General features: G+C 35.0%; 2 protein-coding genes across 2 annotated transcripts; both read left to right on the top strand.

Annotated features, from left to right (window-relative positions):
- The first annotated feature begins 5055 nt into the window (after positions 1-5055).
- Positions 5056-9189, top strand: LOC139883175 (syntaxin-32-like). The gene is made up of 6 exons (XM_071867389.1): positions 5056-5066; positions 6741-6979; positions 7245-7492; positions 7625-7809; positions 8451-8663; positions 9030-9189. The coding sequence occupies exons 1-6, from the start codon at positions 5056-5058 to the stop codon at positions 9187-9189; spliced, it is 1056 nt and encodes a 351-aa protein (XP_071723490.1).
- Positions 9190-10570: 1381 nt separating this feature from the next.
- Positions 10571-12086, top strand: LOC139883171 (uncharacterized). The gene is made up of 3 exons (XM_071867384.1): positions 10571-10882; positions 11309-11570; positions 11743-12086. Exons 1-3 carry the CDS (start codon positions 10571-10573, stop codon positions 12084-12086), a joined length of 918 nt encoding a protein of 305 aa, XP_071723485.1.
- The last annotated feature ends 3056 nt before the right edge of the window (positions 12087-15142 follow it).

The raw sequence follows: 15142 nt of genomic DNA, 5'->3' as shown, positions 1-15142 counted from the left end.
GAATAAAGTTACACATTGTTTCCATCTATCTTTCCAGAGGTTCATAAGCTTGTAAAAAGCAACAAACTCCATCTCATTTATCATTGAATGGCCTCAATGATTTCATTCACTAGCTAAACGAATCTAAAATGGTTTAATATCGATAGAAAATAGAAATCAAATTGCGTTCCATAGGACAAGTGTAAAATAACTATTTCTCTATTTACCACTGTCTCTATTTCCCGTTCATCAGATTAAATGTTTTATAGTCTGTTGACTTTTGATCTGTGCCACTTATTTTTAGATAGAAAAATCCATACTGTCCATTATTTTGGTACTGTTCACGCGCGTCATTTCCTCCTTTTTCCTCGCAGCCCACGCACCCAAAGAGTGTGTTTTACACATAGCTAACTTCTATGGCATGTTAATTAATTTGGATAGTTTTCTTCTTCTTCTATACAGAGAAGATTGAAATAAACTCTAAAAAATCGATCCATGTGCATTCCATTTTTAATCTTTATCATCTTACCAAATTAAATTGTTGATATGAAAAAAAAAACTTGAATTTTTCAAATCAAACGCACTCCATATCAAATTTCCAATTAAAGTGAAGCTTTGTGGCCGATCCCGTCGATCTCTACACAGCGGCGACGACTGCTCTGTGTTCCTTGCGAACCGCCATCCTCACAGCACCGGCGATGAGCCTCAGCCTTCGTTTGAGTCGTCGTCTGTCGATCTGCTCACCAACGACGATGACTGCTCCGTCTTCTTTGCGAGCCGTAGACCTCACAACACCGGCAACGAGATCTGTTTTTCCTGTCCACCTCCACAGCGCCAACGTCTTGATCTGTTTTCCCGATTGATCTCCACAGCGCCAGAGCAGTTTTGAGATTAGAAACCCTCGTGTCTTCGCCCAACCTCGGGATTCTGACGACCCCACTTATTATTGGTATCTTTCTACCTTCTTTGACCTCTAAGTGACATTTTCGATCAATTTTTTTTCTGTGATTATCTCCTTTATTGATTTGTGTTTTTTAATATGATTTGATTCGTTGTATATGAATTTTAGTTATGCAATAGCTGGTATGGAGGCGATCGAGGAGTTTTCGCAGTTAGCAGATTCGATGAAGCAAGCAGCCATGTTGCTTGCCGACGAAGATGTAGGCGAAAATTCCTCTTTCAATTCAAGATGCTATTCTACTTTCCTCAATGTTGTTGCCCTGGGCAATATTGTAAGTCTCTATTTGAGCTCAATAGATTACATTACAAGCTTATCCTCTTATATCGGTTGGATATGTTTGCATTTTGCATTTTCATGCTCCAAATATATTGGAAAAAAACCCGATTCAATGTGAATCTGTATGTGGTTGTATTCTCTTCGTCTGTGCTATACTGGTGGATGAGCAATGGGAGGATGACTAGAATCAGTTACATTGCTAATGGTAGTTTCTAACTACGGACAATTTTCTCACTGCTTTTCATCTACTTGTGTGCGTTACCACTCCGTTGTTATGATCCTCTCCTTTGTTAAGTTATTAACTCATGTAGTAACTTGCAGAGGTTGTCAAACTAAGAATTTTATTTTTGGCATACCAGAATATTATCATTATGTATGGTGATCTAAGTACGCTGCAGATTCCCGTTCATTGCATTTATAATTTTAGCATCTATTTATTTTCTGACATTTTAATTTCTTTGCCTTTTTGTTCTTATGTTTAAATTGAAGATAAATAATGATGCCTCTGTATTCAAATTCTTCCTTCTCATCAGTCGCAGGTGTTTATATATTTTTCATGTTTTGCAGGGTTTATTTTACTTCATCCAGCCTCGGTTGCCTCCTCTTCAGATTTACTAAATTTTTTCTACTACGCTGGGTTTTACCTATTCATAACATGATAACAATGCCGAACTGTTAAACTGACAATTGACGTTTCCACTTATTTAAATCGCCCTTACGTTGTTCGATCGCCTGATTCGATCATTTTCACCTCCGATCTCAATTGCATTTTCTGGTTCGTACTACCGCTATTCCCGATCCTCTGATTTTCCCGCTTCCTTAAAAATTAACAGTAGCTTTGGTTTATATCATCCGGTCCATATTTTTACCATGTCACTTGGCGTTGTGTCTTTCCTAGAATTTCACTCGATGTTGACAACAAGTGGCTAAGTGTTTCATTGTTATTGTTTTTTCTCGCTTGGCTTGGTTATTGGTTGGCTATGTTATCTTTTTTATCGGTATTGTAGTCATGTTAATACATTTCTATTCTTGCAGCCGGAGTTTGTTTGGGTGTGATTTGTGTTTCTTGCCGTGTAAGTTTTCCATTCATTTCAAAATGAGTTTGAGTGATCATTTGTCATCCAGCGGCTTAGTTCTTATTTTACATTCGTCTTGCCCGATACTGTCTATTTATATCAAACGCATGTGGGTATGATTTTCCTGACATTTGACATATTCCTTCTTAGAGTGAAATGTCCGTTTGTTAACGTGCATGTATTTATAGAGCTTGCCTTTATCAATTGCTTACAGAGTTCAAATTTAAGTGTGCATTGTTAAAATTATAAGTCCCTTCCTTATTGCTTTGTACGGTAATGAGTGTGTTTCTCCAGCTAAATATGTTTTGTTTTGTGTTAATTTATATTCATATGCTAATTATAATGATTATTGGGTCCTAATTGCAAATCAGTTGTGTGCTATGCAACAACTATAAGGATCATCTCTCTGCTTATACAATTCATTTATATGTGCAGTAATATCAGTACACTCTTTAATTCCCTTGCTCGGCTTGCGTTTTTCATGAAGGTAAACATGGCTCTAATCAACTATCGATGCTTATTTTTTCGCCTTTACTTATAAGACGTTTACTTTCTTTTCGCGAAAAAATTAATACGACCATTGCACGAATGCATTTTCTTAAGCTTCTTGAATTAAAATAACCATTACTAATATTGGCAAGAGCTCTGGGATAATTTCTTCTCTTCACTATATGAGTTGAATAATTTTGATTTCTAATTGTGCATGTGTCGTCTTCATCTTCATCTTCATTTTATTTTAATCATTACATTGAAATAGCAGTCTATTTAGAAAAAAACTATCTAGGGACGACCAGATGCAGAAAGACGAATACTTTTTTCCTTTTCAACACAGGGCTAATTAGACTTGCATTAATGTTATTGAGTGTTAGTAAAGGCGGATGTATGCCGATATTAGCAAGATTGTCATTGAAGTCAGTTGTTAGCAAGATTGTCGTTGAGGTCAGTTGCGCTATTAAAAGGCCAAGTGTTAGATTATGAACACACTCTACCTGAAACTCCTCTGTTCCATCAGAAATCTTTGTGCGCTCGCAGTTAGTGTGGTATTTGCTTACTGCTAGATTCTACCCTTAAACAGTCTAACAACTTTTCCACACACCAGAGTGATGTGTAACTTCTTTTTGGCTCAATATATTTATATTTTGTACTAGAATGTGTTTTGCTTTGTTATGCAGTATTGTTTCTCCGTGGATGTCCATTAGAAATGAGTTAATACTACAAATCTACAATGTTGAATGACAATTTGCACCTTGAAATTGAGCTTTGTGTGCATCAAATTTGAGCAGCACCAATATTGTGTAGAAGTAGTTGTCGATTGACAGTTGTGACCATGATTCGAAGCAAACTCCGGCAGAGGGTTCAACGTCTATGTGGAGATTTCTTTCGATTATTGTTCCAGGTTTGGCTTCAGCGTTCTTCTGACTATACTATTTCAGAGCACTTCTCTCAAATAGCTTAAGAAATGGAACTTTGACCCTGTTGCATATAAGATACTGCCCTTGCAATTGTTTTCTTGTGAGTGGCTAATGTTGTAAGACATGATTAATCTCAAAGTTTGTGTTCTTTTCATTTATGCTTTTATACATGGTCACTAAAAGAGAGTGTTTTCAAGGATCCCTCAACTCTAATTAAGTTTTTGCATATTGTAGTGATTAATATTATACTGGAACAATGTTTTTCTGTTTTGTTATCGATTAGTCAGTCTAAGAATTGTGGGACCTTTGGAGCTTTTGGATAAATTTTTTGCTACGAAGTCAGACACAAGGTTTTACAAAACGAGTTGTCAGCTGATGATATACAGCAAAAGTATTCTTATACCTAAAGTATTTTGATGACTAAATGAGGAATCGATAAGATGACAGTATTTGGTTGGAAACCCAAAAACATATGTGAATTTTACCGAGCTCATTTCACCGAGCTCTATGAGTTTAGAACTTAGAAGAATCCATCATGAATCAAAGAAATGAAAGCAACAGACTGTGTTTAACAGATCTAGATTCTGTTGCAGAGGTAGGAAAGTGAATTTCTCGATTTGATTCATTTAACCGATTCGACCAATTCTTTGTTCAGTGTGGCTGTTCTGCTTTATCGTCCATTAACAGGACAAGTAGTGGACACGTGCTGAAGCTAAAATGCGTATCTGGTTTTTGGGCATCTGAAAAGATGGATAAGCACAAAAGATATCTGAAAGAAAAAGTGTCCTCTGATTACCTTCAATTGTCGCTTATGTACCATTAACTGAGTGTAGAGTAAGAAACTAAGAATCATCTATATGCAATCATGTGTTGTTAAAAAATATTACTCCGTGCTAGAAAAAGTACCGACTTTAAGAATGTATTTGCAAAATTACATTACGATCATGTGTTTAAAATAAACAACCAATTCTATAGTCCAAAAGGCGTTTGGCATTCGAGAGGTAATTACTAAGCTATATGTACGATTCTGTTTTTTTGCGTTTTTCTTTTTCGTATTTAGTAGAGCTGGCACGATTGTCGATTTCAGTGTCACACATATCAGTCTAGATTTACCCTTTTTCCCCATTATTTTGTTTACCGTTTCTGATATGATGGTTGGCGATCAATGCTATGATTCTCATATTTTTTCTCCCTTTTCAGCCTCTTTCAAGCGTGATTCGTATCACCAAGAATCATACACATCAGCACCTTTCAAGTGTGTTTGTTTCAAACGATATGCCTCCCATATAATTGGTTGTTTCAAAATCCAATGCGGACGTGCTGATTGTTGAGCGGGCAAGTGTGATCACTAATGCATGTAAAGTTTATATAATATTTGCACTTCGTTAATTATGATGTATGTTCTATCCTTTTTTTTTGGAATCGTATGCAATTATCTTGCAATTCAGTCAGATTCAAGTTTAAATGTCATGATTAAATTATTAATATCAAGGTTTGATCTTATGTAATGTTATTGTAATCTAATTCACTGATAATTTTATGGATTTTTCTTATCTTTTTAATGGTCATTAATAATAAGGTAGAAAAAAATTGCAGAAGTAAAGAGAATCTCTCCGGCTAATTGAAACTTATATCCATGTGAATGTCACAACCTAATACCAATATAATGTACATATCATCCCGTTCAAATTACCGTTACATTTTTCAGTGAAGTTGAACCGAATCGAATAAAGTTCAAAATAGACACCGATCTTTAAACTTTCATCCCATCAATTTGTACAAGATTCATCTTTACAAGGCTTAGGTGTAGCTGAAAAAATGTTTATAACTCCGATAATACCAGTTTTTAACAACACATGTATCCTCGTGCAAAAACAAAAGCAATGTTAACTTGGAAGTTAAACACCCGCAAAATTTTGATAACATTGTAATACTTAAATAATCCACATCACTTGTGCTTCTATTGTAACAAAAGATTCCCCTTTTATGTGGAAAAGGCCCGTATCAATAATTATGATTTTACGTATGCACAATTCCTCAATATCTTGTTCATTCGCAATAAAATTTTTTTTTTGTGCGGCGATAAAAAAACATGCTTTTTTGAAGAGAGATACTATTTCACCATATACGAGGATCCCTGCTAAACATCCATGGCTGAATGGTTAAAGCGCCCAACTCATAATTGACGAATTTGTAGGTTTTGAACAAAAAATCTGAAATCTTCCAAACGCAGCCTCGTGGCTTTAGCCACAAGCAAGGACTAGTAAATTATGCTTCAAAGTTCAACGTTTTATGAGATAATATCTAGATAGAGAATGTGCATGTACTGATAGATATATATATCATGTTCCAAGTGTAAAGACATTCTCTCTTTGTGTTCAACATTGATGGATTAGTATAGATCGGCACTTTTTTTCCTCGACATTCCCCATTAATTCGAATCTTCAACCTTTCGATGAGGGAGACGACGCTCTAACCATTAGACCACTTTCCTCGTCAGTTATAGATTGGCACTTTGTTGCTTCTTATTATGGAATTTTTACTTCTAAGCAGTTAACTTAACATGGACCAGTTTCAGATGTTTTAAAATATACGGGGCAATATTAGTTTTGTGCGCTAAAATACTGACTAAATCGTCATTATCTTAAAATGTTAATTGGTATTGTCGGGTATTTTTCACCTCTCGAACCGTACCCGCCCATTCTTTCATTTCTCACATAACTCTCCTCACAAAATTCTCAATCCAGATCTAAAGCTCATTATCTCGATTCTCTGTAGTGCTAATAAATCGACGAATTTCAAGGGAATAAATTTTGGAATTCGTTCGTTAGGGTTTCGGATCTCTCAATTTCGTTGGTTGTTTTTCGAATTACAATATCACATTCAGAGGTAAGGTTCATCTATTCTGCTGTTAAGCTCGATTCACGCAATTTAATGGTCTTTTGATCTGATGATCATTTCGCAGGTGTCTGTTACTGTTATTGTGAAATTCTGATCATATAGATTAAACGAATTTAGAGAAATGCCGCCTCTCAGATCAGCTCAGACATCGTTTAGAGATCGGACGCCAGAGTTTCAAAGCGTAGTAGAGAGGCTAAGGAAGTCGGTATCATCTGGGCCAGGTCCGAATGGAGCTAGCAGCAGCAGCAGCAGCGGGTCAAAATCGGAGGAGCAGCGATCAGCGGTTGCAATTCAGTCCGAGTTTAATCGAAGGGCTTCGAAGATCGGGTTTGGAATTCATCAGACATCACAAAAACTCTCGAAGTTGGCTAAATGTGAGTTCTAGCATTATGTTTTAGGTTTTGCTTTATTCCATTTGTCTAAATTATGGTTTGTATTGGAGTTATTTTGGGCTCAATTTTTAAGACGTTAAAAAATCGTTTATTAGGTTGCAGCTGAATGCATGGCATGCCAAAAATGCATCTGTACTTGCTGAGACAGTGCCTGGATTTTCTTGTACTTTTTTGTGTAATTGGTGCATGGTGTGCTGTAATGTCATTGCATTATGTAAAGCTATCTGATATGTCTTGTATTTTGCAGTGGCAAAGAGAACTTCAGTTTTTGATGACCCCACTATGGAAATCCAGGAATTGACTGCTGTTATCAAGCAGGACATCACCGCACTCAACTCTGCTGTGGTAGATCTTCAGCTCTTCTGTAACAACAGAAACGAAGGTGGTGTTTCCAGCGACACTACCAGTCACTCGACTACAGTTGTGGATGACCTGAAGAACCGGTTAATGAGTGCAACAAAAGAATTTAAAGAAGTCCTTACCTTGCGAACAGAGGTAAGACCAAAATATTTCCCCTTTATTAACATGGTTTCGGAACATTTTTCATTGTTTGTTAGTACTGTTTTCCTTTGGTTGATTGTTTAATGTCTCAAAGGCTAATTATTATACAATATTACATTTGTGTAGAATTTGAAAGTTCATGAGAACAGAAGACAGTTGTTTTCTTCCACGTCTTCAAAAGAGGCAACAAATCCTTTTATTCGGCAGCGTCCACTTGCAGCAAAGTCATCTACTTCTGCTAGTACTTCAGCCGCACCACCTCCATGGGCTAATGTTTCAGGTTCACAAGCTTCATCTCAATTGTTTCCCAGGTAAAAGCTTTAACTATTCCGGCGAACACCAAAAATCAAGGGTTTCGCATGTTATGGATATTGAGATTATTAATTAAAAGGTTTCGCTCTCCGATGAAGAAAACAAAAGCCAACATTTTCATTCCGTACAATGTTGTGTACTTATGTATGAAATAATAAGGAATGCAATACACCCGGGTAAACAGAGAAGTTGTTATGATACTTTGGGAAGAAAAGAATACTCCAATCCTAAGGATCCATATGACTAATTTTGTATCCAAGATACGTAGAAGTAGCATGAATGTATGGTTAACTGCTTTAGAGGGTTCTAATGGTCAGTGGTAGTGACCTTTGTGATGAGGGATTATTCTGCAGGCGTAACAAAAATCAGCTGCCATTTGTTCAATTTACATACGTTAGCAATCTTAGTTCCTTCTCCTTCAGTGTCTGACTAGGGTTTTGTATAACACATAATTGATTATCCAGCATTTTCCCTTTATTTTATTGTTAATGCTGTAGGCATTAGAGTCTTCATCGCATAGCTTAGAGTCTTCTCTGTGCTTATTAACTCTAGGCTAGTGATCACGTTTACGAATCGATCTTAATCCCGGACTTTGTCTTCATGTTGTTCTGAGAACTTATTGCTTCTCTCTAATTTACAGGAAGCAAACTGATGGAGAGAGTCAACCATTGCTGCAGCAGTCACAGCAACAGCAACAGCAACAGCAACAACAGCAAATGGTTCCTTTGCAGGATAGTTATATGCAAAGCAGAGCTGAAGCACTTCAAAATGTCGAGTCAACTATTCATGAATTGGGAAGCATCTTCAACCAGCTGGCAACTTTAGTTTCACAGCAGGGGGAGATTGCTATCAGGTACTTCCTTTATATTTTGCTCGAATAACATACATTGTAAGTCATGTCTTTCATACTAACCATCTTTCTCGCCCTTAAATATGTGATACGCATACATCGTACCAGTAAGAAACTTATTGTACATTCATGAGCTGCATACTGCCTCCTGTCCTGCCATCTTTGTTTCACAGAGCATGTGTTTGCATCCTTCTCACTTGGTGTTAAACATGGGATTGCAGAACTTTTTTTTTATCACTGAGAAAGCTCATTTGTTGTGTGGAAATAATTTTTCTTCGGAAAAACTTTATTCTTGTTTTAGAATCATGCATTGAAGTTGGTGAAATGTTGTTTTATGTTTTGATTTGCACTTTTGTTTTTTAATTGAAGGATTGACGAGAACGTAGATGATACTTTAGCCAATGTGGAAGGTGCACAAGGAGCTTTACTCAAATACCTAAACAGTATATCCTCCAATAGGTGGCTGATGATCAAGATATTTTTCGTGTTAATTTTTTTCCTTATGGTTTTCCTATTCTTTGTGGCCTAGACATTGAAGGGTTTGGATTACCAATCATAAAACAAAGAAAATGACTAGTGTTTTTTTTTCTCTTATGCTCATAGCTCTGTTATATTCTTTCCTTATCCCTCCTCTTGCTTCCCTTTGAGAGAGCCTCTGTTTGTGGTTTGGCTATAATATGTACGGACAAGATACTTGTAATTCGACCTTGTATTGAAATCTATGAGAAATTGATTAGACCTACTTTGCTGTTGTACGTTTTTTGGTGGTCAACATACAAAAGACATGAATTTTAAATGATCAATAATCTATCAATGTTGACCAAGTAATCGAAGTGAAGCTTTTTTTTTTTTCAGTTACGTGTATGTATCATACTATCATGTATGTCGTTGATATTCAACATGCAATCACTCAAAGATGTTATTCTTATGCATAATATAGTAATCAATTTCGATATGCCATTTTTTATCTATCTATAGAATGCAATGACGAATTGTATTTCCGTAGAAGAGTGTCGTACTAAATGAAGAGTTTAATCTGGATGATACGGAACCCAAGATCAGTATTGTGTTAAATTCCACTGGACCACCATACCAGTAATTAGGTTCCAAAATTAGGCTCGAGGAATCTTCAAGCTTAGCAAGAATTTAAATACAGACAGGACTTCCAAGTTGAAAAATAAAAGGACGATTTCATAAAAAATAACAAAATTGAAGGACCACCGTGATGCATGTACGAATTACGATCCTAACATTACTTGCATACGTATATAGGCGCCGATTCGGATGAATTGAGAAGGTGGTTGTAGTTTTGGAAACCAATTAAGCTCCATTCACCGCCATTAAAATTTCCTAATTCAATTATAACCACATCGAGTAATTTTCTTGTAGCCCTATAAATAAAAATCCAATCTTTCCATTTCTTTCCTCTTTCTCTCTGTCTGTTTCGTGACGTCGCAGCACTAGTATATATAATTTTCGTTCTCCATCTCCAAACAAATCTATATACGTTCTCGTACACTACCCAGATTTTCTCATCATCCAAACAATTTCCAACCTTGCTCCGCATCCATATATACGACCTCTCTCTCACCCATCTCGTGATCTTGCTGTATATTTCTCTGTCGATTTTTCTGTCAGCTTAATTTAGAATCTGCGCTGGTTTAGACGAATCGATACGAATTTCGAATAGGAATCTTGCATATTACGTATAAAATTGATTTTGATTTTTTAAATTTTAGTTTATATATATTACTATAGCTTTTATTTTTATAATCTGTCGAAACAACCTGATTGAGACATAGTCGGATTAATTTCCCTGAAGCTTGAGCTGTTTCAATCCAGTTTCGTGCTTTATTATAGGTCTAGTTTCTTATAATTTGGTGTTGATTGAAAAAAGGGAGCTGAGAAAAATGGTTGGTGGAAGGAGAGACGAAGGATCGATGGTGATCAACAACACGAATGTGTTTGCAGCTCTTGAGACACTGAGGAAGAAGAAAAAGTCTGGTAGCTCCTCCAAGAATTCCAAAAGTTCATCTAAGTCCTCTAATCAGAACCAACACAAGGAGCCACAAGCTTTCTGGGCTCCGGCGACTCTCAAGGGAACGTCTTGGGCTGATATCGACGACGACGATGATGATTATTATGCTACCACTGCTCCGCCCAAGTCTGTTTGGGGCACCTCAGCGCCTTCCAAGACGCAGGAGAAGCACACCATTATTGAGGTGAGGAACTATAATCTTTGCACATTTATTGGTTCATGATCTATGGTTACATTGAAATGAATGAGAGTCGCCTCTTTTGTAACTATAATTTCATATTATAGTTTTAACTAGACTCCTATCGAGTGTGGTTTAGAATTGTTTCCAGAATATGCGATGATGTGCATAACATGTCTAACATTAGTCTTTCGGGATAGATTATTTTTCGGTATGCTGTAAAAATCCGCTTGAACTCTGTTATATAGAAGGGTTGGGTTGATGAAATAGAAAAACTATTTGGGCCAGCCTATCCATGAACTTGTGAGGAATGCTCACATGGTTTTCTGTTTCTTCCTTCCTGTTATGGGACTAGCACTGTTATTTATTATCATTACTTTTGAATGTGCTTGTGTATGTTTGTATTGAACTTGCTTGTCGTGATGATGACAGGAGAGTGAAAGTGAAGAAGACATTTTGGATGAAGGTGACGATGATATAGAGGATGATCATGAGCATGAATCAGAGGTGGCTCGGGTACTTACTGAGGCTGTTGCAAAGAAACAGCCAGAGGTCTCAGCGCCACCACCTAAGGAGGCTGAGAAGCAACTCTCCAAAAAGGAAAAGAAAAAGAAGGAACTTGAAGAACTCGAGGCTCTTTTAGCTGATTTTGGTGTTGCTCCAAAACAGAACAATGGTCAGACCGAGTCAGGAGGTAAGAATTTTCAAATTACTGTTCTCTTCAATTTAACCGCAAATAATTGGTCCAATACTTTATAAAAATTTGTAGTCACTTTCTAGTTTTTTTTAGTGGTGCTTAGTTTTTCTCAACGCATGAATTGGAGTGTGTTTATTTAGCCTTTGATGTTGTTGTGCGTGTCTTGTAGAACAAAAGAAGAAAGATGGGGTGTCAAATGGACAGGAAGAAAAGAAAGAAAGTGTTCCAGGAGAATCGAAAGCTGGCAAGAAGAAGAAAAAGAAGGATAAATCTTCAACAAAGGAATCCCACAATGATGATAATGCAGATCAAAACAATGGAACTGAAGACGATGCATCCGGCATTGATATGAAAGAACGTATAAAGAAGATAGCAGCGTCGAAGAAAAAGAAATCTACTAAAGAGGTTGACGTCGCTGCAAAAGTCGCAAAGGAGGCTGCTGCAAGGAATGCAAAGCTTGCAGCTGCAAAGAAGAAAGAGAAGAACCATTACAACCAGCAGCCTGTGCGATAAGGAAAAAAAATACCATTTTGTCCACCCAAATGCAGACATGGACGTGGATTTCTCTCGTTGTCCATATGGTTTTTAGATTTCTAAGAAATTTTCCTACGATAAGTGGTTACAACATGCTAGTTGGTAGTTTTGTAATTGCAAGCGTTTTTTTTTTCTTTTTTTTTTTCTCTTTCAAACTTGTCAGCTTGCTTATTCGCATTCTGCAAATAAATCTCAATATTCGAGTTATATTATGAATCTAAGTTACATGTTTTATTTTAGTAAATGAATGTTTACATATCAGAATTTTTCGACATTGTCCCTTCATCATCTTCTCAAAGTATTATTATTATGATACTAGTCCGGACGGTCCGTTGGAAGGAAGGGCATTTTTTTTAAAAAATTATTTAAAAGTATGTTATATATAATCATCATATCATAACTTATATTTTAGAGGTTCGATAATCATCAAATATAAATACGAAAATGAAGGTTTTAAATAAAACTATTCAAATGAGCATAAACCTATCCAAATTTTAAAATGAAAAGATGTAAATAAAACTATAAAATGAGCACGGATCTTCTCAAATTCCTGAATACTTATCCGCACATTCACGATATTTCACGTCACGACTCCCTCCTCATCACGGATCAACATTTTAAGCCACTGCAGTTTGTGACCCTCGAGATTGCAAAGGAATGAAAAAGCGCTTCAATTGATAGTGTTTATACCTCCAAATTCGCGTCGACGTCTTCTTCTTCTTCTGTTTCAGAAGTCTAGATGGAAGAAAATAATTTTTTATGTGAAAAATACGGGTGATAAATAGGGAACTCCAACTTACTCTAAATCTTAAAGAACAAAGTTAAGCAATTTCATTGTCTTGTTTGGCTTGACTATTTCTCTTATTTTTTCATTCTTCACGACATGACCAATAACATCTGTATTTTTAAGAGATTTATACGATTATAAGAAAGAAAAAAAACAAACCTAAATATAAAAGTTAAAACAGTAAACTTTCCAATCATAAACGATTCATTCTCTTGGTTCAAAATTGAATCAAAGTTCACAAAATTAAAAGCGAATTTTGAGATCCCAATCTTTTCAATTATAGTACTTGTCAAAAAGGTCAATTTGTATTGATTTTTAATAGTTTTAAATTTGTTGGTAGATTCACTGACCAACAAATTTTGGAAGTTATATACTTCTCCTTCACTTATTTGTTGTCTATATTTTGCAAAAAGATATTTTTTAAATATTATTTGAATACGGTCATGCTATACACACAATAAAAAATATGGAACAGATAAATTTATTAGATATATTAAAAAAAACTTCTAAGAATTGTACATCATAAATATTTTAAGAATAAAAGAAAACTTTTTCATCGAACAAAATCCTCTCTATACTTCAATCTGTATACGGTAATAGAAACTTGTTACAATCCAAAGATTTAAGACGCCGGCCTTAATCTTCCAATCAATACGTCCGGGACAAACATCGTCGAGTTGAGAATATTTTGAAGCCATCCTATAATAAAACGATTTATAATTAAAAGATGGAAAAGATGATTATGACAATATAATTTTGTCGATTACACAACAATAAAATGTTATTATGGTGGGGAAAAAAATCTGGAGACGATAGTGAATATGACCAAAACAACAAATAATTTAGGGTATAATTAATTAGTAATGATGAGAAAAAAACTCTTACCGAAGCTTTTTCTTTTAACATAGCAAGAAAAAATCGTACGGAAAATTTTTGTTCGTGAGAGAAAAGATAATAGAAATCTTATATGATTAGGAATAAGTAATTGGTAAAAAAATCGATCACAATAAAAAAAATAAAATGTTATTATGGTTTGGAAAAAAATCAATTACAATAAAAACAAAATAAAACTTCTACTGATTAAAAAAAAACTCATCCATCACAATAAAAACAAAACAAAACTTCTACTAATTAAAAAAATCCATCGATCACAATAAAAACAAAACAAAATTTCTATTAATTAATTAATTAATTCGTAGTTGTATTGATGAGAAAAAAAATCCTTACTGAAACTTTTTTTTTGAAATAAAACAAAACTAGCTGAGAAAAAAAATAGTACGTAAAATTTTGTTCGTACGAGTGTGCATTTAGTATGATGCATATAATTATATATATACTCGTAAAATAAAAATAAAATAAAATAAGAATCTCATAGGATTAGAAATAAATAATAGATATATGGTTAGAAATAAATAATAAAAAAATAATATTGACTTAAAATTTTAACTTGATTCCTAATTAAATTCAAACTTAATTTCTAATTAAAACGCCATATATCGAAAGTTGATTTAACAATAAAATTTACAATAAAATTTCAATTAAAATAAATTGAACAAATTAAAAAAATTCTCTCCATTACCTACCATATAACCAATGGAATGAGTTATCCTGGATTGATAAATCAAAATGACAATGAGATGCTCCCGCTCGAGCGTAGACGTCAAAAAGCATGTGAGCCACAGAAGAGAAGGGTTAAATAATCACTTTTGAAAATATTAAGGGCATTTTCGTCAATTTATACTTAAATCCCTTCCACTTTCCTCTGTTCGTAAGTTCTTTGCCTGCAAAAAAATAAAATAAAAATAAAAATAAAAAAAAATCGAAAGTCGAAGCTGCTACCACCTGTTTTCCAAAGCAAGCATTACTCAACAAGAAAAGAACCTCTCTCTCTACAACACACATCAGAACACTGAAGCCAGCTTAATTCATTCTCTCTGTCGCGCTTTGTTATGCAGACTCGCGAAAATTGCTATATCTAATCTCCTTCAGGTATGCTTATTTATTCATGCACGCACATATTGGATTAATGAGACCGAGAATCCCAAGCTATTAGCATTTTTTTAAAAATGATTATATGCTCAATAGATTGTAATAGCTGTTTGTTAGCTTGGAATTAATTGTGTGTGTCTGTTAGCTGTAATGCTGACATTGGATTTGAAATTTGGCATTCATTAAGTTTTTCTTATTTTGATTTTGAGTTATTTTCTGCTTGATAGGAAATTCGAATGAATGCATGGAGAATCTGTGA

The sequence above is a fragment of the Rutidosis leptorrhynchoides genome, unplaced genomic scaffold (genome assembly GCF_046630445.1).
Source record: "Rutidosis leptorrhynchoides isolate AG116_Rl617_1_P2 unplaced genomic scaffold, CSIRO_AGI_Rlap_v1 contig364, whole genome shotgun sequence".
Lineage (NCBI taxonomy): Eukaryota > Viridiplantae > Streptophyta > Magnoliopsida > Asterales > Asteraceae > Rutidosis > Rutidosis leptorrhynchoides.
This window is presented reverse-complemented; position numbering and strand designations above follow the sequence as displayed.